A 27311-nucleotide genomic window follows, 5' to 3' on the forward strand; every position below is an offset into this window, starting at 1 on the left:
GATCCAATTTGTTTAATTTATTTGGTTGTTGCACTGCTAAAATTACCAATGAACTCAATAACCTCTAAATGTCAGAAGAGAAAGAGACAGTTTATCTTGAGTGTTTAGAATCTTGGTTTTTTTTTTCCCCCACAGAAATAGCACCATACACTTTTGCCAAAGAACCAATTTTTCAATTAACTTGATTGCTTAAAAACATGTGGGCAACAGAATGTGTATTCATCAATATCTACCATGTGCCACATGTTAAGCCTGGCTCAGTAAATACAAAGAATATGAAAAACTGGATTCTGTACTCTTTCAATTTAGTCAGGGAGCAAAGAGCAAATTTTACTTTAACGTAAAGCTCATGCAGTATGTCTTCTAATTTTCCCATTTTTATTTCTTCTCTTATAAAAATGTACTCAACAAATTCATTTAAGAAGCATTGATTTCAGGAGTTCTCTTTGTGGCTCAGCAGAAACAAATTCGACTAGTAACCATGAGGATACGGGTTCTATCCCTGGCCTCGCTCAGTGGGTTGGTGATCTGGTGTTGCCTTGAGCTGCAGTGTAGGTCACAGACAAGGTTGGAATCCTGCATTGCTGTGGCTGTGGTATAGGCTGGCAGTTACAGCTCCAATTCCATCTTCAGCCCAGGAACTTCCATATGCCTTGGGTGTGGCCCTAAAAAAAAAAGTATTGATTTCATTCTATGTGCCAATCGCTTTGATGCAAAACAGGCTCCTACTGTCACGGATCTTTCCTTTTAGTAACTGGAGAAAGAGAAAGAGGGAGAGATAAACAATTATTTTTAGATCATGATTGATAAGTGCTATGAAAACATGGTGAGTGACTGGGGAACTATTTTAATTGGGTAACTGAGGAAGGCCCTTTTGATGTGGTGACACCAGCTGCAACCACAGACAAGAAGTCATGTGACCATCTGGAGGAACAGTGTTATAGAAGAAGGAACAGCAATTACAAAGGCCCTGAGCCCAGAACCAACTTATCATGTTCCAAGAGCAAAATGAATGTTAACTATTGTTAATGACCTTAGGGATATATTTGGGAGTATAAAGGTTTATGAGCCAAAGACTCTGTCCCAAAGAAGCTCTAAGCAAAAAGATCACAATATAGTGGCAGAACATTTGTAGTGACAGAAGTTCTCACAAAAGAAAGAGGTACTAAAAAGGAGGCATAATTAATTTTCTGAGGTGTATTTCAGAGAAGGGTTCACATGGGAGGAAATATAAAAGCAAGGTTTGGGGAGTTCCCGTCGTGGCACAGTGGTTAACGAATCCGACTAGGAACCATGAGGTTGCGGGTTCGATCCCTGCCCTTGCTCAGTGGGTTAAGGATTCAGCGTTGCCATGCGCTGTGGTGTAGATTGCAGACGCAGCTCGGATCCCACGTTGCTGTGGCTCTGGCATAGGCCGGTAGCTACAGCTCCGATTCGACCCCTAGCCTGGGAACCTCCATATGCCGCAGGAGCGGCCCAAGAAATAGCAAAAAGACAAAAAAAAAAAAAGCAAGATTTGGAAATATCAATAGCATTGACAACACAGGGAGAAGGGTTGTGCTAGGAAAAACAACATACAGGGAACTGAGTACAAAGGGCTGCAGGCTGTTTCTTACAGTGAACACCAAAACAGAAGAAAAGAGTTCTCTGGTGGCTCAGTGGGTTATGACCTGGCATGACAATGTGACACTACTGTGCTACCATCACTGTTGTAGCTCCAGTTCAATCCCTGGCCCAGGAACTTCCACATACCACAGAAGCGGCCAAAATAAATAGATAAAATAAAACAAGAAAGTGAGGCTCAAGGGGACAGATGCCAAGCCATTAAAAGACATTTACAGTTTGTGCATGACCGAAATGCTCTAAGGAAGGAATCACGGGAGTTGATTTGTGTTTTAGATGGATCGCTATACCCTGTCTCTCTCTAAAAAATATTTGTGGGAGAATAAATTTGAGGCAGTGGAAAAGATAGAAGGATAGTGACAGCGGGCTCAGTAAGAGCTAAGAAATCTGAGAGGTTTGCAAGAGTTAATCAAAGGGGTAGGGTTGATTGTTCACTGTGGAATCACCAATAACTTTTCAGTAACTGGCTCCTATCACGCACGCATTATCTGTAGAACGAATAATAACTGAATGGTGGCTGAGGACAGCAGCATGACATCTGACGAACAGAAGACATGACCCCCCAAACTCTTCCATTAATAGAGAATGTAAGCCTCTTTTAAGGTGTGTTGCTTTACTCCTCACAACCGTATGAGGTAAATCTTATTTTCACTTTGCAGAAAAGAAAAACCCGAGGCTCAGAAACAGCAAGGTTGTACTATGCCTGAGGTACTAGAATTGGAAGTTAAGCTCAAAGTCTGAGAGCCAGCCAAGTGCGCATGCTTAGTAATTACCTGCTACTGCTTAGCCTAGAGGCTCAAAGAATGAAATGAACTATGTAAACCGTAAACAGAGAAAGAGCCAAGAAAAACTTGTAATTGAACAACGGCCTAAATGCGGGGCTCCAAAACGTTCCTGCCAGCCGGTCCCTGGAAGATCACAACTACCCATCACAACAGCCTCAGGCCAAGCTTCCCGCGCCCTGAGGGGAGCCGGTGGGCGGAGCTCGGGTCCGCAGAGGCGGCTGGCGCAGCCGCAGTGCAGCTCGTGAGCGCCTCTGCCTGGACCCGGAAAGGGAGGAGGGGCGAGCCCAGGAGGACGGCGCTGACCGACGCAGGCGCACCTGTCTATTCCGAGGCTGCTTGCCTTGACACTTGGAGGGAAGGTCTTGACGTCATTTCCTTCCGTAAGCCCCGAATGCTTCCGGGTTGTAGTCATTTTGTGCCCGTATCTGGTAGATTTCTGGACGGTCGCTGCGGTGACTGCTCCCCACCCCCAACTCTGCTGCTGTCTCGCGCATCTCCCGCCCTCCCCCCACCCCCGACCCTGCTCGGGTTCCCTCCAGGCCTTCTGCCCCTGGTCGCTCGGGCTCGCCGCGCTGTCACCCGCTGCTGTCGTCGGGAGGTGGGTGAGGTGACGCAGAAAGCCCCGTTCAGCTCCCCTACCTACCCACTTACCATCTCCGCGCGGCCAGCCGCTCCCCTGCACCTTCCGCCATTTTCCCGTCTGCGAGGGTGGTCCGATCGCGCTTTTGGTCTAGGGCCCCTGCGTGCGGGTGACCAGGCGGGTGACCAGGGCTGGTGAGGGAGCGTGTCTCGGGGGGTGTGGATGGGAGAAATTCGTGGTGACGGATGTGTGTAGGTGTTGCGGGTGGGAGACGCAGTGGGTGGGGGATGGAATGCGGAGTCAACGGTCGTAATTCAGTTTTTTTTTCTTCGGGGTAAAGAGATTAAAATGAAGGTGTCTAAAGGGCCCTTTTCAGCCTGGCAGTCTCTTTGTAGGTAGGATCCTGTTAACGAGAAAGAAGCGGTTTTCATTTTTTTCTTTTACTGTTGTTTTAAAATATAAGTCGTTCATTAAGCAACCTCCATCAATCCATGAGTTCATTTGCCCTTTCCGTTTTTTTGGGTTTTTGTAGCAAAACAAAACATGCTTTATTTAGTTCTTTTATCCTTGGCCAAGGGATTGGCATGCAGTAGGCCCTCTGTTTTGATTTACTGCGTAAGTGGAAGGGCCCAGTAGCTATTATCGTATGACGTTTCCGTTTTCATTTAAATTGTTTTTAAGATGGGAGTACTCATGATCCTACCTGAACATTCTGTAACACACGTAACTCTTTAATCTCTTGGTCGATTAAGTCTGGAGGCATCGGTTAAAAAAATAGTGTTCTTGAAATACTATGAATTTTTTTTTTTTAATCGAAAACCTAGGTCTCTATTTGGGAAGGGAGGAAAGTTTACAGGATGCAGAATATGCTGTTAGCTTCATACCACAGGGAGAAAAATGTGACGTCGCTCTTATTTCGAGGGTTTTTTTTTTTTTTGGAGTACTGCTCTGTGGAAGAAGTTGTATGTTTCCTGATGATTATTTTATTTTTAAAAATGAAAGCCCAGAAATGACTTGGGATTTTTCCTCTGTTTTGGAGAATTATCCTAATCATTGGGCATATATTTCTGAGAGGATCCAAACATAGGATCATGTGAAATAAACCAGCCTCTGGAGGGAAAATATGTTTTTTTTAAACATCGATAAATTTTTGTTTCTTAACTTGATGTAATCAATTGGTAAATACTAAAAAGCATCTATTCTGCATGATAATGTGAGAAAAAGGAATGTATATGTGCATGTGTGACTGGGTCACCTTGCTGTACAATAGAAAATTAATGGAACTCTGTAAACCAGCTATATGGAAAAGAAAATAAAAATCGTTGAGTAAAGAGACATTACAACTTAAAAGCATCTATTCTTTTTAAAGCACCTAATGAATAGTCAGTTCTAAAATAGTTAATGAATAAATAAAGTACTTAATAGTCTGACTTTTTATTTAGGTACTTGCTAAGTCAAGTACTTCAGAGGTAATGTTTAGTAAATATTCATTGATTTGTTGCCACGTGGACTAGTAATTTTTCTGTGCTTTGTCTTGATTAACTTTGGCCAATCTCAGTTGTTTCTAATACTTAACGTCAATGTTTTTGATGCAGGAAAGATGAGTGGGAGGGCTGAGTTTCGAGAGCCGAATGCAGAAGTTCCAAGACCAATTCCCCGTAACTATCATTTAAGTATTTATAATTAGAAGCGCTTTCTATCTAGTGACATTTTCACTGCCTTGAATAGCTGTAGCCACCCGCCCTTGGTTTAATGCTCTAATCTTGCCATCTTTACATCCTGAATGATTTGAAAATAAATAGATTCTTAATAATTTGAACAAAGGGTCCCAAATTTTAATTTGCACTGGACCCAGCCCATTTTGTAACCAGTCCTGACTATAGCCAGGGAATACCACAGATTTTATGTTCCAAGTCAAAGTTTGTTAAAAGTTTATAAGCCACTTGTTCATTATTTCATTTATGAACATAATGAATATTTAGATACTAATGTAATTTTTTAGATTCAATTTTTCCCTGGGTATTTTAATGTTTGCTGATTTTCTTTGGTAAAAAGACATAGGGGCTGATTACATTCCAACTGAGGAAGAAAGAAGAGTCTTTGCAGAATGCAATGATGAAAGCTTCTGGTTCAGATGTAAGTTAAATTTTCTTTTTCTTTTTTTTTTTTTTCCTTTTTTCTTTTTAGGGCCACACCCGAGGCATGTGGAGGTTCCCAGGCTAAGGGTCTAATTGGAGCTACATCTGCAACCCATACCACAGCTCAGGCAACTCCGGATCCTTAACCCACTGAGTGAGGCTAGGGATCAAACCCACAACCTCATGGTTCCTAGTCAGATTTGTTTCCTCTGTGCCGCAACGGGAAATCCGTAAATTAAAATTTCTAATCAGCAAAATTTGACCTTTAGTACCTGAAATTATAATGACTTCATATAGGAAAAAAAGGGCAGAGTTTTTATAGTAGTGTGGTTATTGCTACAAGAGTTTGATTAAGAAAGATGATGAAGTATTTTTGTTGGTAATAGTAATATTTATTTAGTATACATGGATTATATAAAAACAGCTGAGGCAGTTCCCATTGTAGCTTAGCTGAAACGAATCTGATTAGTATCCATAAAGATTTGGGTTCCATCCCTGGCCTCGCTCAGTGGGTTAAAGATCTGGTGTTGCCATGAGCTGTAGTGTAGGTCGCAGACGCGGCTCGGATCCCAAGTTGCTGTGGCTGTGGTGTAGGCTGGCAGCTGCAGCTCTGTTTCAACTCCTAGGCTGGGAACTTCCATATGCTACATCTGCGGCCATAAAAGCAAACAAACAAAAAAACTGCTTAGTCTCTATTTTATCATTGTGAAATGTTATTACACTATTACCTCTTGATTTCTGACAAGAGACCTTATATAAGATTTTATTTTAAAAGTACAGATAATGTTGAAAGCAATACAAAACATAATCTCCCTTTTGAACAGAACCCTGTCGTCGATTCCCTAGGTTACCGAAGTCCAATAAGGTAATTCTAACAAAAGAGCAGGATGGAATTATAAAAAGGGGGGAGGTGACAAGTAATTAAAGAGGATGTACATTTTCATCAGTCAGCTTGATCTTTATGTGTACGGTAAGATACTGTGCTTAGAAGACATATTATGAGACATAGTCTTTGTCCTAAAGTAATTTTGTGATGTATTTGGGACAAAGCTAACTTACAAAACTCTTAGAGAAAGATTAAGTGGGTAATAGCAATAGGAATTTTAAAAAGAGATAAATTGGTTGGAATTGATGTAGCTAAAAAAGGCTTTAGTAACCAAATGAGACCTAACAACTAATAGAGCTTTAAGTAAATGCAGAATAGTGGAGGAACATTTAGGTGAAAGCAATAGTGAGCAAAGGCAGAGTCTACAATAAGTTGATCTCTGCTGGAGCCTCAAGGCTGGACCGATTGGAGTCTTTTGTTGGGGATAGAAAATGAACACAATACCAAGGAGTAGGTTCTTGGGCTAAAGGGGTGATATGTAGAACTTTTAAAGGAGCATTAGTTAGCAGTGTGCAGGATGGGTTGAAAGTATGAGAAGGTGTACAACTACTTGTATCTGTGCCCAAATAATACACATAATGAAAGAATCTACATAAAAGGGTGAGTTTAAGGTGTATTATATGTTACAGTAGTGCTCAATCTCTGGAATTGCTGAAAAGGTGTATGAATTCATATTTGTTTCATGCATATTTTCTAGATTGTGTGACTATTTGATACATGTGTGCTACTGGTTTTCTAGGGAGATGGTATAGCAACTTATAAGAGCATAAAGTCTGAGGCCTGACTGTCTGGATTCAAATTTACAGTACCATCACATTAGCTGTGAGACTTGGAAGAATTTCCTGATGTGTCTGTGCCTCAGTTTCCTTATCTGTTAAATGGAGAAAATATTAACTATCTCATGGACTTGTTGAGATGAATTCAATTTAATTTATTATTATAAGTGTTAAGCTATTAAGCTGTTAGTGTTATTGTGATTAATGGAACAAAATTTTCAATTTGAAAATTAGGAATTTAGAGAAACATTTTCCTAGTGTAAAAGGAATTTTAGAGAGCCTTGTGTTGAATATGATTGGAACCACGGTCAAAATACAAAATAGCATTTAGTCTGCAGTGTTACAGATTTGCTGAAAGAAACTTTATTTAGTAGACTCTGAAATGGGAGTCACGTAGTACAGTGGAAAAGGCCCCTGACATGGGAGTTAGGAGACTGGAATTTCCATCTAAGCTCTACCACAAACTAAGCGTCTGTGTTACTTCGAGCAAATGACTTGTATTTTCTGGTATCAGTTTGCTATGATTAGGCTGAAGACTAGATAATCTCTGAAGTCTCTGATTTTTTTTTTTTTTTGTCTTTTTGCCATTTCTTGGGCCGCTCCCGAGGCATATGGAGGTTCCCAGGCTAGGTGTCGAATCGGAGCTGTAGCCACCAGCCTACGCCAGAGCCACAGCAACTCGGGATCCGAGCCGCGTCTGCAACCTACACCATAGCTCACAGCAACGCAGGATCGTTAACCCACTGAGCAAGGGCAGGGACTGAACCTGCAACCTCATGGTTCCTAGTTGGATTCGTTAACCACTGCGCTACGACGGGAACTCCCTCTGAATTTTGCCTTGCTCTTTTTCTGTGACAGAATACATGAGTAGGTAAGAGACCTTAGTTCTAATTCGTTACTCTTTATTAGCATGAAAAGAAGTTAAGAGCTTTAGGCAAAGACATAGTGGTGAATGGCAGAACTTGTACTAGAATCTCCTTAACCAGAGTCTGCATTATACCATCTTGCCTTAAAAAGGGGAGGGGGGTGGAGATGAGGGAAAAATACTATCCATTGTGGAGATAGCCAACTAATTCATTGCCTTTTATCCTTATATGATTCTTCAGTGCTTCATGTTGCAATCCTTGAACCAAGCTGAAGGAGAAAAATGATTACAAATTGATGCTGTAATTTAAAAGGATTATCCTTTGAAAAACCTTAAATAATAGTGTTTGAAGGCATTCTAACAACCAACATTAGGTCATTTTTCCAGCAAAGGTAAAATCTGTTAGTAAGTGATAAAGCAAGTATTCAGTCCTTAGGGTTTCTACAGATCTGTCTGGTGGCAAAGCTAATGCCCTATTCCAGAGTTGGAGATTTTAATCATGAAATACCTCTAATAATTCATGTGTCTTAATGACTTTGGTTCTTAAATTGCCCATGCGTAGTCTAGACCAGAGTTGAGCAAACTACAGCCCAACAGCCAAATCTCTCTGTATGGCTATGAGCTAAGCATTCTTTTTACATTTTTCAATAGTTGAAAAAATCAAAGAAAAATATTTGGTTCCATGTGGAATTTACATGAAATCTCTATTTTTTCATCCGTAAGTGCATAAAGTTTTATTGGAACACAGCTGTTTTCATTTGTTTACATATTGTCTCAGTACTTTGACTTTAAAATGGCAGTTGAGTAGTTGGGACAAAGATTGTCTGGCGAGAGTTCCCATTGTAGCTCGGTGAAAACAAATCTGACTAATAATCATGAGGACTCAGGTTCGATCCCCGGTCTCACTCAGTGAGTTAAGCATGTGGTGATGCTGTGAGCTGTGGTATAGGTTGCAAATGTGGCTCGGATCCCTCGTTGCTGTGGTATAGACCAGCAGCTGCAGCTCCAATTCGACCCCTAGCCTGGGAGCTTCGATATGCCATGAGTGTGGCCCTAAAAAAGAAAAAAACAAAATACAAAAAAAAAAACTGCGGCCCATAAAACCTAAAATATTTAGCACATGGCTCTTTGTTCAGTATTTCCCAACCCTGGTCTGGAACTGCACTGTCCAATGTGGCAGCCACATGTAGCTATTTCAATTTAAAATAATTTACAGCAAAAAGAATAATACAAAGGAAAATCAGCAAAGGGAAAGAAGTGTGGGTGAAATCAGGAGGAGACCAGGCACAAGTCCTCTCCTGGTGGAGTCAACACACAAAGAATATGCTAAATTCCTCCAGCTGCATATTGTAGTAACACAGGTGAAGTGTTATCTCCCAGGGAATCTCATTCAAGGCTTAGCACCCACGGTAAAATTTCGGGGTCTGGTCACGTAGGCACCCTCAGCCGAGCAAGTAGCAAAACCCCCTACTCCCAAAAGAAAAGGAGGTGTTCAGTTTGAACTGCATTTATACAAGCAGTTTGGGCATAGTGAGCCACTTATTATTCAGATAAAGTTTTATATCAGTTTACTAGGAAAATTCCCAGATATAAGCTAAGGACCACCCTTGAAAGCAGGCCTTTATAAGGAAAGCAGTCTCAGAGCTGCTGTTTTAAATCTTTCCTGCACACTACCTAACCGGAAAACATAGAGTACTCATTGACAAAGAAAATTCTGTTGGACAGTGTGTGTAGAAGATTGATTTCTTAAATTCAAGCCCCTTTGAGATTATGAGAACTTTGAATTTTTCACTCTTGGTTAGTATACATGTGTGTATTATATATTTTCATTTAGTTTTATGTAATTCACTGGTTTAGAAGAGCATTTGTATTTAAGATACATGCTTTCTTATTCTTGCCTCAATCACCATATGATTTGGGGCAAGTAATACATTGGTGTTTTGGTTCAGTCATTGTAATACAGAACTTAAAAACTTGAGATCTGGTATCAGACGGAATTCATTGGACTATGGAACCTGCCACTGAAGTAGCTCATACAGCTTTGAGCAAATTACTTGCTATCTCTAAGCTTCAATTTCCTTATCTTTAAAAGCATTGCAGTAATAATAATACCAACGTTAAAGGGATGTGGTAAAAAGTAAATGTGATAATGTACCTAAGGTACTTAGAATGGTGCATGAAATTTAGTAATTACTCAGTGGTGGTTCTTGTTATTTGTGATAAGCTTCTCGTTTATCTTACCACTGATTTTCTTCCCCTTTACCTCACTATGTTGTTTTAAGTGGTGATATTGGATGGCTTTTTTAGAGCCTAAATCTGGTGTTTTAAAAGTTATATCGTTTAATCATTTGTCATATTTTCTTAAATTTAAAAAGCTTTTTAGGAGTTAACGTTGTGGCGCAGCGGAAATGAATCCGACTAGGAACCATGAGGTTTCGGGTTTGATCCCTGGCCTCACTCAGTGGGTTCAGGATCTGGCTTTGCCATGAGCTGTGGTGTAGGTGACAGACGTGGCTGGCGTCTTGAGTTGCTGTGGCCGTGGTCTAGGCCAGAGGCTGAAGCTCCAGTTCCACCCCTAGCCTAGGAAACTCCATATGCTGCGGGTGTGGCCCTAAAAAGACAAAAAGACTGAAAATAAATAACAAGCTTGTTATATTTCCCTGAGTGTATACAGTACAGCTTTTCAAAATGGAAAAAAAAAAATCTCTTTTGAAGTTTAATTTTGCAACATACTGCCTAATGGTTTTACTGATATACATGAATCTATCTTAACGAACTTAGGCGAAATCTTTTCCTTTTGTTGATGTTGACAAGTTCTTTTTCTCCCTATAGCTGTACCTTTGGCTGCAACAAGTATGTTGATTACTCAAGGATTGATTAGTAAAGGTAAATATTTTAAACTTTGAATTTGTTTAGCACTTCTGTTATTTTTTTTTGGTGTTACTGATCTTTAGATGAAGGACATATGGTAATGTGTCATGTTAAACATTATCACTGATAACTTTCTACAACATCAAAAGAGTTTTATTTTCAAGGACCACTGACTTGAAGTAACACTTGAGAATTTGATGCACTCCTGCACTGTAGCAACATTAACATTGCAAGAGCAAGAAAGCTAGTGGCGGTTTACAGGAAAGCAGAGAGAAAAACCTGGTCTACAGGTCTAGGTAGACTGTCTACATCACTGTCACCTAGGAGCAAATTCATGGGCCCCATCCCAGACCTACTGAATCAGTCTTTGAGTTAGAGTTCCAGGTGATTCTTATGTACCCATTTAAAGATCAGGTCTGTTCCTGGAGTTTCCATCATGGTACATCGGAAATGCATCCGACTAGTATCCATGAGGATGTGGGTTCAATCTCTGGCCTCGATCAGTAGGTCATGGATCTGGCATTGCCATGAGCTGTGATATAGCTCACAGACATGGCTCGGAGCCCCTGTTGCTGTGGCTGTGTTTTAGATGGGCAGTTGCAGCTCTGATTCAACCCTTAGCCTGGGAACTTCTGTATGCCTCAGGCTTGGCCCTAAAAAGCAAAAAAAAAAAAAAAAAAGATCAAGAGCTCCCAGAGTTGCACAGTGGATTAAGGATCCAGTATTGTCACTACTGTGGTACAGGTCACTGCTGTGGCATGGGTTCGATCCCTGGCCTGGAAATTTCCACCTGTGGTGGGCACAGCCAAAAAAAAAAAGAGAAGGAAGAATATCTCAGAAATATTTCAGGAGAGAGGAACCTGGCTATAAGCATGGCTCTTGGGAGGGATGGTCAGGAGACTGACATGGCTAGAGTGGCAGAATCATGCAAGGAGGAGTGAAAAACTTACAGCTAAGGTAGAACCAGGAGAAATGGAATTTTGAAAAGGTTACAAAGAGCTTTGGGGCTTGGGTACAGTAGGAGTCTCTGGACAGCTTGAAGTTAAGGCAGAAGCGGTACAGATTGGGAGGGTTAGACTGCACCTACTCCCTTTAACCTCATATCTTCAACAGTAAAAATCACACCAGTGCTGGGGTTTTTGTTTCTTTTTTGTTTTTTTTATTTATTTTTTATTTTTTATTTTTGCTTGGCTTGGGAATGCCTTGCTCCTACACATAGCTAATTATAACTGGAGCAGACAAATTCGCTTCTTCTAGTTGCACGTACCTCCTAATAGGACTGTTGTCACATAGTTAGAGTGAATCCTACTGAGAGTATCTTGACCTTAGTGGTGAATTATGCCTCTGTAACTTCAATTCCAAAAGTCATGCCATGAGGAACAACAGTGTTCAACGTCTTTCTCTGTAATTGTTCGTAATAACTGACCCTGGAGCCTTTCAGTGGAATGTAGTAATCCGTTTTTTAGAAAGGATAAGCCGTTGAAGAAAATGATTTAACCTACTATGTAGAATAATATTTTCTCTTTAAAGTTTAGTTGATGTACGGTGTTGCTGTCATTTCTGTTGTACAACAAAGTGATTCAGTGATACATATATATACACACATCTATTCTCTTTCAGATTCTTTCCCACATAGATTTATCGTGGAGCGTTAGGCAGAGTGCCCTGTGCTATACAGCAGGTCCCCATTGGCCATCATTCCATAGGCCTCAGCGTACATATGCCGACCCAAACCCCAGTCCGTCCCCTCCCCTCACCATGGAATAATATTTTCTCTTGAGCATGTCACATGTCATCTTTCTACTTTTGTCAGAGTTGTTTTACTGTTGGGGCTTTGATACTTTGAGTGAAAAATACAGGAAAAAATTTAAGTGATATGTCACTCATATACCTATTTCCCAGAATTAAGGGCTTTTATTATTGTGGAGATTGAATTGAGGTCTTATTTTCAGGAGTGGGGTAGTCTAATTTAAAAGTCAATCTTGGAGTTCCCGTCGTGGCTCAGTGGTTAATGAACCCGACTAGCATCCATGAGGACTCGGGTTCAATCCCTGGCCTTGTTCAGTGGGTTAAGGATCTGGTGTTGCCATGAACTGTGGTTGTGTGGCTCTGGCATAGGCCTATGGCTATAGCTTCAATTCGACCCATAGTATGGGAACCTCCATGTGCTGCCGGTGCGGCCCTAAAAGACAAATGAATGAATGAATGAATGAATGAATGTATGTATGTATGTATGTCAATCTCAGGAGGTTCACTGGTGGCTCAGCAGGTTAAGGATGTGGTATGGCTTCAAATCAGTCCCTGGCCAATGTCAAAAAAATGGGAGAGGCTTTAGAAGAGGAATTCAGAATCCAAGGCATTTTACATTTAATCAAAGTGCCTAACATTCGTGTATGCTTTTATCATCTTAGCTGCTCCCTCTCATCTTATTTCAGTCAAAACATATAAACATGCTTGGATCTTTCTAACTTGAGAACATAAAAAATAAAAATCTTTTATTATATTCCTTTGCAGCTGCTTCCGGCTGTTTTGCATTTGAAGCCAGACTTCATGAATGAGCACTTCACTTTTTATTCTGTTTACCGCACTGCAGTCTATGTCATCGATTATGTGTATATTCTGAAATGTACTAAAACTGTTAGAGCACAACCTCTTTGTTGCTTAAATTTGGTGGACGGTTTTCGTTCTTGACTGTTAAACAACTTTAACCAGTCCTTCTTTAAATACTCTCTTTCCTTGGCTCTCATTGTAGGATATTCTTCTGGTTTTTCTCCTGTCTCAGGCAACTTCTCCATCTTTTCATACTTGTTTTTGGGTGTCTGATATGTACTATACACTGTGTTTAGGATGTCATACTAAAAGATGAAAACTCATGACTTCTTGGTACTTAACATTCTTATGTGGGTTTTCTTCCTCCACTTGTGTTGTTCTTCAGAGTTTTACTTTGAGTTTTTAGTCTGTATGCCATCCAGCAATAATGTGGGCATTTGTTGCACTAAATCCTCATGATTATCTCTAGCCTAGATAACTGCACCAGAACTATATTTTGCATCTCTCCACACGATGGCCCTCCTGTAGCCTTCTCCTTTTGAGCTCAAGTTCAATCCCAAACTGAATTCGTTTCTCCAAAAATCAGTTCCTCCATTTTCCCTCTGTCTGAATGGTATCACTCTCGATCTAGGAATCTGAGGTATTATTTTTCACTTCTCTCCCTTACCTGTTTTGTCCAACACATGTCCATTCTGTAGTCTAGCTCTTAAACTCTCTCCCTCCATCTGCACTTGGAATGAAATCCATGGAACCATTTGTTGCCAAGAGTAATTACATTAGCTCTAACAAGTGTATTTGCTCCTTGCCTTTAGAATATGGGCTGTCTCTGGCACCTGACAGAGAGCATAGACACTCAAAGACTGGCATGCCTCATTTTATTGCACTTCACGGGGGTTTTTTGTTTTCGTTTGTTTAAACTTTTTCATTATATTTGTTATAGTGATCGGGGATCTTTGATGTTACTGTTGCAAAAAGATTACAGCTTACTGAAGGCTCAGTTGATGGTTAGCATTTTTAAGCAAGAAAGTGTTTTTTAATTAAGGTATGTACATTGTTTTTTAGACATAATACAATTGCACATTTAATAGGCTACAATATAGTATGAACAAATTTTATATGCCCTGGGAAACCAAAAAAATTCATGTCATTTGCTTTATTGAAATATTTGCTTTATTCTGGTGGCTTAGAGCTGTAGCTGCAATGTCTCTCAGATTATGCCTGTGTTTGAGTAGGTGAAGAGCAAAACTATCACACTGTATTATTCTGTTTGTCTTCTTTCACTCCCTAGACTGTAAAACTGAGGGTAAAGAAGTGTCTTGTTTACTGTTACATTCCTACCTCTTAGCATGTAGTGCCTATATGTTGTAACTATTCTATTTGGTGACAGAATAAAGGAACAACTTTTTCTATAAAAATGTACATGTTGTTACCATCCTCCCTTTCTTCATTATCTCAGTTGTATAAATGAAGGAACGAGGCTCACAGCATCAATCAGTTGTTTGGTTTTATATTTTATAGAAAAATTAAATCATACAGTTATATATACATGATACAATCTTTTGTGTTCCTTCTTTGAACATTATAAGATCCATCCAGTTGTATGCTGGAACTGGCTTGTACCAACTCAGGAGAGCTTATTGTTAAAATTTCAGGAACTTGGTAAGCCAATATTTAAACCATTGGTAGCTTGAAACTGGTCATGGTGCGAGTATTTACACTGTAGAAATCAACTAGCATTACAAATCAGGGCTTTTTATTTGGAAAGCTGGTTTACCAGCACATCACTTAATTCATCCACATTGTTGTATGTAGTTAAATTATATATCTTCATTACATATTGTTCTCTGCTATGTGACTATGTCATGGTGTTGTAGAATGATTATTGTGTAGTTTCCAGTTTTGATGTTACAGATAGTTCTGCAATAAATATGCTACCTCTTGGTAGACCTTTGCTGGGCCATAGTTTTAGTAGATACTGCCAAACTTCCCAAACTGTTTAGACCAATTTACATTCCTACCAGTTTTTTAATAGAGTTCTCTTTGTGTCACATTATCACCAACACTTGCCATTTTTGGTGTTTTCGGAATCTTAGCCATTGTGGTGAATGAGCAGTGATAGTGATTGCATTGTGGTTTTAATTTGCATCTCCCTGATGGCTAATGAAATTGAAGACCTTTTTTGTTTATACCCCATTTGAATATATTCACTTTTGTAAACTATCTGTCGAAGTCTGTTATCCATATTTCCATTGGATTGCCTTCTTTTCCTAAATGTTTTGTTAGATGTATTGCAATTATTTTTTTCCTACAGCTATGGCTTTGCTTAGTTGTGGATCCTAATAAGAGTCAAATTCATCAGATCTGTCCTTATGATAAGGGCTTTTTGTGGTCTTTTGAAGATCTTTGTCTATTACAAAGACATGAAGAATCTCTTATGCTTTCTTCTATGAGTTTTATCTTTCGTACATGAATTTTCAAGTCATCTGGAATCGTTTTTGAATAGTGTATGAAGTAGGATCAAGGTATTTTTCCCCCACACTCGGATATGAGGTTGACCCAGCACTCTATCTTGAAGACTATTCTTTGTTCACTGCAGTGTTGCCTCTGTCATAAATCAAATAACTGTATGTGTGGGTCTGTTTCTGGACTTCCTTCTGATTTTGATCAATTATCTGTTCTTGTACTTACACTGTCTTAATTACAATAGCTTTATTATAGATCTTGGTATTTGGTGGCAGTCAGTTCTTCAGTTAGATTGTTCTTCATATCACCTTGGTTTTTCTTGACCATCTGTGTTTCCACATGAATTTTAGGATAAGCTTTTCAATTTAGGGGAAAACTTTGTTTTAATTGGGATTGCTTCGAATTTATGGATGAGTTTATGGAGAATTGACATCTTTTCAATATTTAATCTTTCAGTTTATAAACATGGTGTGTTTCTCCATTTACTTAGCTTTCATTTCCCTCAGTAAATTTTACAGTTTTCAAGATCCTTCATATAGTTCATTAAATTAATTCCTGGCTCTTTGATGTTTTTTTGGTGCTATAACAGTATCTTTTAAAAAATGGTGGATTTTTTTTGTTTGTTCCTGGTATATAGAAATGTGAATTTTTGTTTTTGTGTATTAACCTTTTATCAAGTGATCTTGGTAAATTCACTTATTCTAATAGAGTAGTCTTGATTTCTTTATATTTCTCTTGATGTTGAACTCCTTTTAAATAGCTTTAGACTTCTTTGGTGTTATAAAAAGAGCTAGTATCAGGAAATATTTAGAGATAGTCTGTACTGATTGTTCTTTATATCTTTGGGTTGCTCAAAGCTGCTGAGAGATAAATCTTACTTTATACTGCATTGCGAAACTTATCACTGCTTTCATCTCACGTTGGAAAAGATCAGCTAATGACTAGCAGAAGCAGTTTCTTTGCATTTTTTACTATAATTTCTGTGCCTTTTTTTGATATACTCTTAGCATAAACTTGGTATTAAGGTTATTCTTGTAATTAAAAAAAATCTTAATTATGTAAATGTAAAGGTGTTACTCAGGAATATTTACTGTTTTATCTTTAGGAATCCTTTCAAGTCATCCCAGATATGGTTCTATACCTAAACTTATATGTAAGTATGAACAATACTAGTTCTTTTAGCTTTTTTACATAAGTAAAATAACTAGCTTTTATCAAATGTTTTGTCTTACTAATGATAGTTATTTGGTTATTTGCTTTGACAAATCACTTTAAACTTTTCATTAAATGGACTACTTGGGGAGTTCCTGCTGTGGTGCAGTGGGCTTATTAGGATTCGGCATTGCCACAGCTGTGGCATAGGTCACAGATGCGGCCCGGATTCGATCCCTGGCCTGAGAGCTTCCAATATGCTTCAAGTATGGAGAAAAAAATAAAAATAAAAACTACTTGGGCATTTTATTGTTAGTATTAAATATCGTGAGTTGGGAGTTCTCTGGTTGCCTAGTGGTTAGGATTTGGTGCTTTCATCACTGTGGCCCAGGTTTAATCCCTGGTGTGAACTGAGATCCCACATCAAGTCTCTGCATGCCATGGCCAAGTAAAATAAAGTAAAATCATGAGTTACTTGAAAGAGGCATTTTTTCCTCTTTTTATAATGTAATGGAACTATTCTAAATATTTTTGTAAAGTTAGGGACTATTTGAACATAAGTTCTCCTGATCTGTCTATGAGGAAAGAAAATTATCCAGCTGTCTGAGTAGTCAAAGTAAAATATATTTTATAATTAAGATTAGTTTTGGAGTTCCCGTCATGCTCAGTGGTTAACAGACCCGACTAGTATCCGTGAGGACTCAGGTTCACTCCCTGGCCTTGTTCAGTGGGTTAAGGATCTGTTGTTGCCATGAGCTGTGGTGTAGGTCGAGGATGCAGCTCGGATCTGGTGTTGCTGTGGCTGTGGTGTAGGCCAGCAGCTGTAGCTCCGATTGGACCTCTAGCCTGGGCACCTTCATAGGCTGCAGGTGATACAGCCCAAAAAAATAAATAAATTTAAAAAAAAAATTAAGCCTAATTTTTAAAAAATCTCTTTCATTTATATAACTTATTTACATTTATAAGCATAGATTCTTGTGGTTAATAGAAAAGATACTAAATTGCTCTGAGAAACAGTACCTGAGGCTTTTTAAGAGTCTTTTCAGGGTAATAACCTCTCTTTTTTTTTGTATCAGAAGCAGATACAAGATGCAACTATAGCCACATTTAGGTGGCACTCATAATTCATTATTTTAAGGGATTGTTTCACCTGATTTAAAAAACAATCTTATGAAATTAGCTTGCAAATGGTAGGATTCCTGTGACTAGTCTAGAAGTGTGGGGCTTTTTTTTGTTTTTTTGTCTTTTCTGTGGCCATACCCACAGCATGTGGAGGTTCCCAGGCTAGAGGTTCTGTCAGAGCTACAGCTGCTGGTGTACACCACAGCCACAGGGTCTAGTCGGAGTTGTTGCTGCCAGCCTCCGCCAGAGCCACAGCAATGCCAGATCCGAGCTACATCTGCGACCTGCATCACAGCTCACGGCAACACAGGATCCTTAACCCACTGAGTGAGGCCAGGGATTGAACCCGAAACCTCATGGTTCCTAGTCAGATTCATTAACCACTGGGCCATGACGGGAACTCCTAGAACTGTGTTGTTTTGATTCCTCATTCCATTATACTGTTACCACATCTTTCCTACTTATATTAATGAAGTAATTAGTAAAGTAGAATTATCTTATAGCAGCTTTATTTTAGCTGATTTAATTTTGTAAAAATGAATTTATATGCACCAAATCTTTGTGACCTCTGAATGTGATTTAATGTGTTACTTTTACCATTATTTCAGGAAATCTGTTTTTCCACACCAAAGACATTTAGAACACATTTTTTAAAATGTTCTTTTAGCAAAGATTTTTGTTGAAAGAGGCACATTGCATTTTACACTTTTTGTTTATTTTTACAAATAAGTTGCTTGCATCATGGGATACTTTGCTGGAAAGCTTTCTTATGTGAAAACTTGCCAAGAGAAGTTTAAGAATCTTGAGAATTCCCCTCTTGGAGAAGCTTTACGATCAGGACAGGCACGACGATCTTCACCAACTGGGTAGGCCATTCAGATCTTTATTAAAGGTTTTTCATTTTAGCTAAAAAATCATAACTAGATATCACCATAATTCAGAGCATGAAACATGCCTTACTGAAGGCCCATTGGAAACTTGCCATTTTTCTGCAAACTAATGCTAATTTTGTTTTTAAAAATAGAACAAGATTTGTTTACTTTTATTTTAAACATAAAGTTGCATGCTATTGGGAGTGCGTGTCCCAGAATGAGAGATTTTAATTTAGCAAACACGTATAGTTTCTATGCTTTGGATTTTTTAAAAAATTCCCAAATATTATCAATCCCATCTTTTAACAGATTTCAACTTTTTAATCCTTCTGTTGTTTAAAATTGTAGGGAAATTGTGTAGGTATAGATAAATGAATCTCTTTTGATAGGTGATAAATACCAAGGTAATTAAGTAGATTTGGTAGGTAAATTGTCCTGTCATAACAGACAGGCAATATAAACTCCATGAGAGTATTACCTATATCTCTCCTTTAGCAAAACAGTCTTTATATGGACTGCTATCTGTGGAAGTAACTTTAAAGATATTAAAATGATCTCTGAAGCCTATTAATTAGAAAATTGGATCCACATTTTCTCTCTTTGTTGAGAGTGACGGTTTTTAAGTTGTCTCAGTGGCTCAGAACATATTTTAAATGTTTTTGTGGTAGAAAGAAACAGACTTCATTTTACTCTTTTAAATAACTGTTAAAATTACAAGATTCCTTTAGAAAGTAAAATAGTTTTCATTTCTTAACACTTTTTAAAATAAGATACAGGCAATAACCCAAGTTTCTTATATAATATGATTTTCTTTTATAGGCACTATTCTCAAAAGTCAAGATATGACTCAAACGTGAGTGGTCATTCATCTTTTGCGACATCCCCAGCAGCAGACAACATAGAAAAAGAGATGCTTCCTCATTATGAGCCAATTCCATTCAGTGCTTCTATGAACGAATCTGCTCCCACTGGTATTACTGACCATATTGCCCAAGGTAGAAACTTCTCTTGAAATGAATTTCAGCATTTTATGGTCCAACGTATGTATAAACTTTATTTGATGACCTTTTCTGCTGGATATCACCTGTACGTTCCACCATCAGCCTAAATTCAGCATGTTGTTCATTTGTTCATTTGAATTCATTCTTCATTCTTTCAGCATTTTTTGAGGTCCAGTAGGTGTCCAGTATTTCTGCTAGGTATGGAAGTAAAGGTGGATGAGACCTGGTTCTTCTCTCTGAGAAGCTTTCAGTTAGCTAGAAGATTTAGAAATATAAGAATAATTAATATGTCACATTAATTGAAAATAACCAAGTTTAGTGAAATAACAAAGAAGAAATGATAAATGGTGCCTCAGGGAGGCTTTAAGGTCGCATTTGTTAGGATAGTCTTAAATACCATCTTTATTTCTTTGTAATGTGAGAAAAATAATAATTACCTGCCTTACAGAACTGTTGTCAAGTGAGAAAATCCATGTGAAAGTGCTTTGTGAAGTTTGTCTAAATAGTAGCTTTGAAGATCGTGTGATGTAAGTGAAACATCAATTTTGGATTAAGGCCTGGATTTCAATCATAATTGACATTTGCTAGCTGTGTGACTTTAGGCAAGTAAATGTAATTTTTTTAAATCATTTTAGGGGCACACCTACAGCATATGGAGGTTCCTAGGCTAGGGGTCCAGTTGGAGCTGTAGCTGCTGGCCTACGCCACAGCCACGCCAGATCCAAGCCGAGTCTGCGACCTACATCACAGCTCATGGCAACTCGGGATCCTTAACCCAGTGAACGAAGCCAGGGATCAAACCTGTGTCCTCTTGCCATACTAGTCAGATTCATTTCCTCTGAGCCATGATGGGAACTTCCAAGTAAATGTAATTTGTGGCCCCTTCAGTTTCTTGATCTCTTGAATGGAGATATTAATAACTCCATTAAAGAACTTTTGGAATGAGATGAAATAATCAGAGGTAATGCCTGGAAAGTAACAGACTTTAACATGTGTTAGCTAGTTGCTTCTTCCCTCCCTCCCTTCCTTCTGTTTAATTTTCAGTGAAAGATGAGTTAGAAACAGAAAGAACAAGTTTGTAATTCCCTGTCTAAAATCCTAAAATTCAAAATGCTTTTTAAAAAGCTCAGGTTTAGAGTTTCCATTGTGGCTCAACAGAAACGAATCCGACTAGGAACCATTAGGTTGCATGTTCCATCCCTGGCCTCATTCAGTGAGTTAAAGTTCTGGCATTGCCGTGAGCTGTGGTGTAGGTCAAAGATGCAGCTTGGATCTGGCATTGCTGTGGCGGTGGTGAAGACCTGCAGCTGTAGCTCTGATTCGACCCCTACCCTGGGAACCTCCACATACCGCTAGTGTGGCCCTAAAAAGGGGGGGGGGGGAGGGAAGGAGGTAGGCAGCAGATTAGGAGAGAATGGTTAAAGTCATTATTTATCTCTGAAGTCATCTGTCCTTGTCCCTCACTGAATCTCCCATTTTCCCAGTCTCTGAAGTTCAAATCCATTCTGCTTCTCTTCTAGCCATGCACTAACTCTTCCTTTGGAATGTCTTGCATCTTTCCTTGCATTTGCATTAGAAAATTTCACTCCATGTTACATGATTTCTTTGCCAAATAAAAACAGACTACAGTTTGGTATCGGCCTACAGACTACAGTAAGGCCCAAATTTTAATAAATTTCAAGGCCTCCACCGCAGCCAGCCAGCCAGCCATGCTCTGCTGTCCTAACCGCCCCCCCCAAGTCAAGATTGCCACTCTTTGCTCCCCACATGGGCCCACAGTGGCCTCCTTTGATTTGCCCCAGCTGCAGTCCACTTTTAGTAGGACATCTCTCCTTTTCAGTCCCATTTGTCCTCTGCTTTCTCTTATCAGGAATGGAGAGTTGTTATAGTTGTTATGAGACTTAATATAGATCATTTATTACAGTTAGATTTAAATCCAGCTCTTTTATTTTCCTGTTCCTTCCAGCTCTTTACAGTAAATGATGCTCTCTACACAATGCAGAAATTTTCATTTGGCTTTTATAAGTGGAAATAATTCTCCTTAAATTTTCTGTCTGATTCAGGTTTTCATTACTCGTCACAGAATTTTAGAACAATGACTGTTTTTCTTTTCAGTAAGAACAAATATTAGACCTGGAAGGAACTTCAGTGATAGATCATTTAGTTCAAACTTCCATATTTCACAGTTGAGAAAACCAAGAGTCAGAGAAGCTTAGTGATTTGCCCAAGGACATTCATTAAATGTCAACAGAGTGGGAATGAGAACCTGGAGTTCCTAACTGCTAATGTAGTATATATATATATATACACTGTCTGCTTCAGAATTTAAGAATTATCATTCAATAATTGCTTATTGCTAATGGAATGCAGAGTGCTTTTTAACCCAATGTAAAGTTATAGTATCTTTCTTTGTATTCTTTTAGCAAGAAATACTTGGTTTTCAACCATGGTATATGACAGTAGAACCAAGTAGAAATGTAAATCCTTTGTGCTTTGTATCACTGCAAGTATACTTTATAGCAAAATAAAAGATTGTAGTTGAAAACATTCAGTGTATAGTTACGTTACTTTGAAAATTGTGATTGTTCACTGGGACCTTACCATTGAGTTCCAAAACAGTAATGTAAAATTTTTTTTAAAAATTATTTTAATTAATATGGTTATATTATTAAAATATGCCTGATTTCTATGTCTCATTAGAAACCTCTGAAAAATATTACTTTTGGAGTGGTTTGTAAAACTGTGTAAGTTAAGTAGTTCACTGAATGTTATGTTAGCATTAGTTAATTTCTTTAAAAATGTTTAAATGGCCTTTCTTGCTGACTGTATGATTAACAAACTATGTTCAGTATTTGGTCCTGTCAACCAGTACTAAGTATAACCATTTTCTTATTTTTATATTAGTGTTTGACCCTTTGCTAATACATATTCATACTTTGATTTTCTTGGGGGAGATGAAGAATAAATGCTGGTTCCCCAGGGCAAAAGTTGCCACTTCCTTCTGCATCAGTATTGCTTCCATTAGACCTACTGGAAATGATGCTTACATTGAGTAAAAGCTGTGTTTTATACTTTTCACTTGCTACTTTTTAGGTATTTTTTGCTTAATTTGTTTAGGTGAATTTTGCTTAAATTTAATAGCTGCAGTTGTTTGTATATGTAGACTCTGATAAAGGAACATTTAACTATGGAAATAATGCTAAATAAAATCTGCGCTATGTCAAGTTTTGTTCACTTGTCACTGGTAAAATATATTTCTCTTCATTTATAAAACTGTATGAATAATTTCCCAGTTTAAAACACTAGCATTTTAATGAGTGAATTGTGCTGGTATCGATTATATTCATTCTTCTGGCCATGGTCAGTGTAAGACTTTTTTTATGTCGATTTTAAATTTTAGAAACAAAAGCTTGAAAGTATAAGAGAAAGTAGATTTTAGTTTTATAATTATCTTGGGGGAAAATACAGTACATTTAAAATGCTGATAATAATTTGATCTTTCATTTTACTTTATTCTTTTTTTTTTTTTGTAAGTAAGGAGCATTATAAAATTTAGTTGCTTTTGGATTTATTCTTTTATCATCATTTATTAACTGTTTGTTCTTTTAGGACCTGATCCCAACATTGAAGAAAGTCCTAAAAGAAAAAATGTTACATATGAGGAATTAAGGAATAAGAACAGAGAGTCATATGAAGTTACTTTAACACATAAGACTGACCCCTCAGTCAGGCCTATGCAGGAAAGAATGCCAAAAAAAGAAGGTATGATAGTCTAGTCTGAATCACTTTACTCTTTAGGCTTGGAAACTGTAGCATTAGTTAAAAACTTTAACTGTACTAACATGTGATTTAATGCCTCAAGCAATTAACCAAAATAACATTTTTTAAAAAAGAATAACTACTTAAAACTATTATCAGTTCTTCCTTTTTAAAGTGTTCCAAAGGCCATTTTGCATTAGAAAATAATGAAGTCCAAATAGTAGTATAACTTAAGACAGTAAGACTAGTTTTATTACAGTGTAGAATACAAACATTTGACTCTTTTCCCTTATGAGAAGATGCTACCTTGGGAGTTGATACCATTTTTTAAATGATGCATCTATTGCATAAAATCAGATCTGGTGACCTAGGGTTGATAATTGGTGTGTAATGCCACTTTTAGCAGAACCATAAAATCATGATTATAAAATGATTTTCTTTAATTCCTCTGAAATTGAGATAGAGTTATATGCCTTACAAACCAGCTTTTAGGGCATTGCCAAAAAAGGAATTTGATCTTTTCTTCTTTGTTTGACCTGCAGCATATGGAAGTTCCAGGGCAGGGATCAAATCCGAGCTGCATCTGCGAAGCTGCAGTAACGCTGGATTGGATCCTTAACCCACTGTGCCACAGTGGGAACTCTTGACCTTTTTTTTTTTTTTTTAAGAGTACTTTTACTCTATAACTAATAATAGATTTTAAAATCATGGTTTCTTTTAAGTCTTTTTGGAACAGCTTTACCCAAAGTAAATTTTCTGACACAGAAGTTTATCTCTAATAGGAGAGGCTATTTTGAATTGAGGTTTGAGCTGTTTCAGTATAGAATTTTATTATGTCTTAATTTTTAAAACAGGAATTTTAGAGGATGTATCATTGTTTCCAGGTTTTCTATTTACTATTTTAAAAATGAAAGGAAGGAATAGGTTCTTGGTCCCAACTTGAGAGCGTCAGTATGCCACAGAAAATACAAAAATACATAAAAAAATCTTTAGTATTTCTATTACGATCATTCTTTTAGAGCGAATTTTATTTCTATTTGTTAATGGCTGTTTCATTTAGAATTCTGTTTTATAGCAGTGATCTTTCATATTATTGATGTAAAAAAAATCTAGCTTTAAAATAGATTTGTAATCAACAATACTTTTTAATGTTCGTCATAAAAAATTTAACGTAAACCTTATGCATTCAGTGGCTATCACGCTGTAATATGTAAAAACTTACTAGTACTTCGTTTTGCTAATTAATTTGCAGTTTTAGATTGTAAGCTCCATGAGGGCAGACAGTAGTAGTTCTTCATTTTTGTAATCTTTTCAATTGTACTTCTGCATGGCATAATACCATGATTGGATATGTCAGAAATGGTGTGTTTTGGCTGGGCCCTCTATAGTAATAGTATAATATAGGTTAACAAACAGGAGTACGGTAGAGGTGTGGCATTGCTGGATTTGGACATTTTGTGGTTTGGTTGTGAACAGTCTTAAGTTCTCTTATGTGACACAGTAATGTGAAAGAATTTTTTTCTTTGTAAAAGAAAGCTGATTCTGTGTGTGTGTGCTTTTATATACTTTAAATAAAAAGGAACAGTTTGATTTTTTCTAGAATGTTCTAGAATCTAGACAGAAATTTGACAATACAGTATACATTCACTGGGTCAGAAAGTGTCACTTAATGTTTTCAGCTTTAGTTTATGTGGATTATATTTATTGGTATTTATCTAATTAGAAATTAAATGGCAAAATTTTAAACATATTAAGCAAGAGGAAAAGGCAAAATATGAAGGGAAAGGGTATATAATATCCTGGTATAGTAACAAAGTAGTTTTGACTTAGAGACTCAGTGAGAGAGTCTTGGGCAAGTGATCCCTAGTACTGCTTTGATAACTGCTTCTTTATGTTGTTATGAATACATGGGTCTTCTGAAGAATTGTAACTCACAGATGAAGGCTGTATAGGAAGGTTAAAAAGTAAAGTGTAGAAAAGACAAAGGAGCATATTTCAAAATATAATTTCATAGAAAATGCAGGAATATTGGAAAGCATTTCCTTCTTGTACTGCTATTACAGTTCATGGGAGAGAAGATTAAATTACAATCTGAAGACTTGATCATTTCTGTTACTGTATTTTTTGTGAAAAAATTCAAATGTTTTTATTATTACTGTTTTTTTGGGTTTTTTGGTTTTTTTTTTTTTCATTTGCTGGCAACTTTTTTGTATGTACTGTAATGTATACCACGCTTACTTAAGTGGTGTGGTAAAATTGTAAAGGCACCCAGGCTTTGGGCGTAAATAGACTTGTGTTCAAATTCTGTGTGTTTTATGAGGCTTGTACCTTGGGCAAGTTACTAATCTGTTTTCCTTAGAATGGGGTTTGTGTTAACTTCATAGGGTTGTTATGCAGATCAAATATTTATGTAAAGGTCTTGATTACAGCGCATTAGTATTTATGTCCAGCCTCCAATTCACAGAAGTCGAGCCAGCCCCTTTTTCTACTTTGCCTCTCATGTACATTTAATCAAATGAGAGAGAAACATAAGCTTATAAACATAAATCATAATAGCAAACATAAAATAGAGCCTTTTACTTATTCCAATTTGGAGTCATCGATTATTTGTACTTTTTTCCTAGTCAAAGTAAACAAATATGGAGATACTTGGGATGAGTGAAAAATTGCATCATTTGGACCTACGGAAGGAGTTTGAATATCCAGCTTCATCTGGGTGATCATGAACATCTGCATGCTTTGAGCTCAGCAGCAGTCTTCATAAACACATTTAAACCTAGAACCTGGGGTTTTGTGGTTTGGCTTATTAAAGTGATGTTTCGAAAATACAGACTTTAATGTTAATATTGTGTGAATGTATTCATTTTGGGAAACTCTGAATGATTGAAATAACACCATGATTGTACACAATTAGTGAAATTGTTTTAAATTATAGGACAAGGCTACTCTGTTATAAAACTATCAAGAGAGTGTAATACTCTGGAATCACCTTATATGGAAATAAATATGCTACCTGCATGTTGAATTGGGGTGGGAGGGGGGAAGCAAGCGTTAAACTTTACATCAGAAATTATTAAAAAGCCTTTCTCTGGTGTTTGCTGTATTCTCTTAATGTCTGTGGTAAATAAAATATAAAGGTACATGCATCGTTATTGATTTTCTGGTTTTCTTGTTTGCAGTCCATTTAAGTACAATTATAACTAAGTAGTGTTTTGGAGGGATAGGAAATAAAGTCATCTGACCATTTAATAATATGATGAATGTAACTGATGTAAATAATCCAACATATAATGAATAGCTCAATGTCTTAAAAAAGCATTGTTTGAAAAATTTGCATATTCCAGGGGAATAAAAATTTGGCAAACTTTACCCACTAGTGACCTAATATTTGTTTCTGGTTCAGATGAATGGAAAATGAAATTGTGGTCTCATCTAAATTACACTTATTTGTGTTATATTTCTACCACAAACCTAGTGTTTGATTAGCTACTGTTGCAGCTTCTTCCCAGACTTTGTGGGAAGTAACAATCACTGTTGGTTTTTTATGCATCAGGAAAGATTCAAGAGAGTGATTTTTGAAACTGCAGAATGCCTTTCCAGACTCAGAAAACAGGTTTTGTCTATGTCTTGGCATAGAAAGGATTCAGCAAGAGGCAGAGTGACAGGTAAGGAAAGAGTGTGTCAGTATACAACACTTGTGAGATGCAGGTGGGCAGGCAAGAAAGGGCTGCCCTGATAACTTAATGGGCTGCGTTTTTATAATCCAAGGAAAAGTGTGAGGGGGAGAAGTCCCCCTTCCTTAATCCTCCAGTCTTTCATCATTAACTCCTGCATGTTGGGCAGGGGAGTCTGACTCTATACAGTTCAG

At 37.7% G+C, this 27311-nt stretch overlaps 1 protein-coding gene across 4 annotated transcripts; it reads left to right on the plus strand.

Moving 5' to 3' along the window:
* The first annotated feature begins 2827 nt into the window (after positions 1-2827).
* OCIAD1 (OCIA domain containing 1) lies at positions 2828-26595 on the plus strand. 4 transcript variants are annotated; one of them, XM_047798405.1, is made up of 9 exons: positions 2832-3006; positions 4584-4646; positions 5044-5124; positions 10486-10539; positions 16643-16690; positions 18542-18677; positions 19503-19678; positions 23294-23446; positions 26068-26595. In XM_047798405.1, exons 2-9 carry the CDS (start codon positions 4589-4591, stop codon positions 26103-26105), a joined length of 744 nt encoding a protein of 247 aa, XP_047654361.1. In that variant the 5' UTR covers positions 2832-3006; positions 4584-4588; the 3' UTR covers positions 26106-26595. The 4 variants fall into 4 exon arrangements, with proteins under 4 accessions (XP_047654364.1, XP_047654361.1, XP_047654363.1 ...); XM_047798407.1 differs by lacking the exon at positions 2832-3006 and adding an exon at positions 3049-3165; XM_047798406.1 differs by lacking the exon at positions 2832-3006 and adding an exon at positions 3061-3182.
* Positions 26596-27311: the final 716 nt, after the last annotated feature.

Source organism: Phacochoerus africanus, chromosome 10, assembly GCF_016906955.1.
Source record: "Phacochoerus africanus isolate WHEZ1 chromosome 10, ROS_Pafr_v1, whole genome shotgun sequence".
NCBI lineage: Eukaryota > Metazoa > Chordata > Mammalia > Artiodactyla > Suidae > Phacochoerus > Phacochoerus africanus.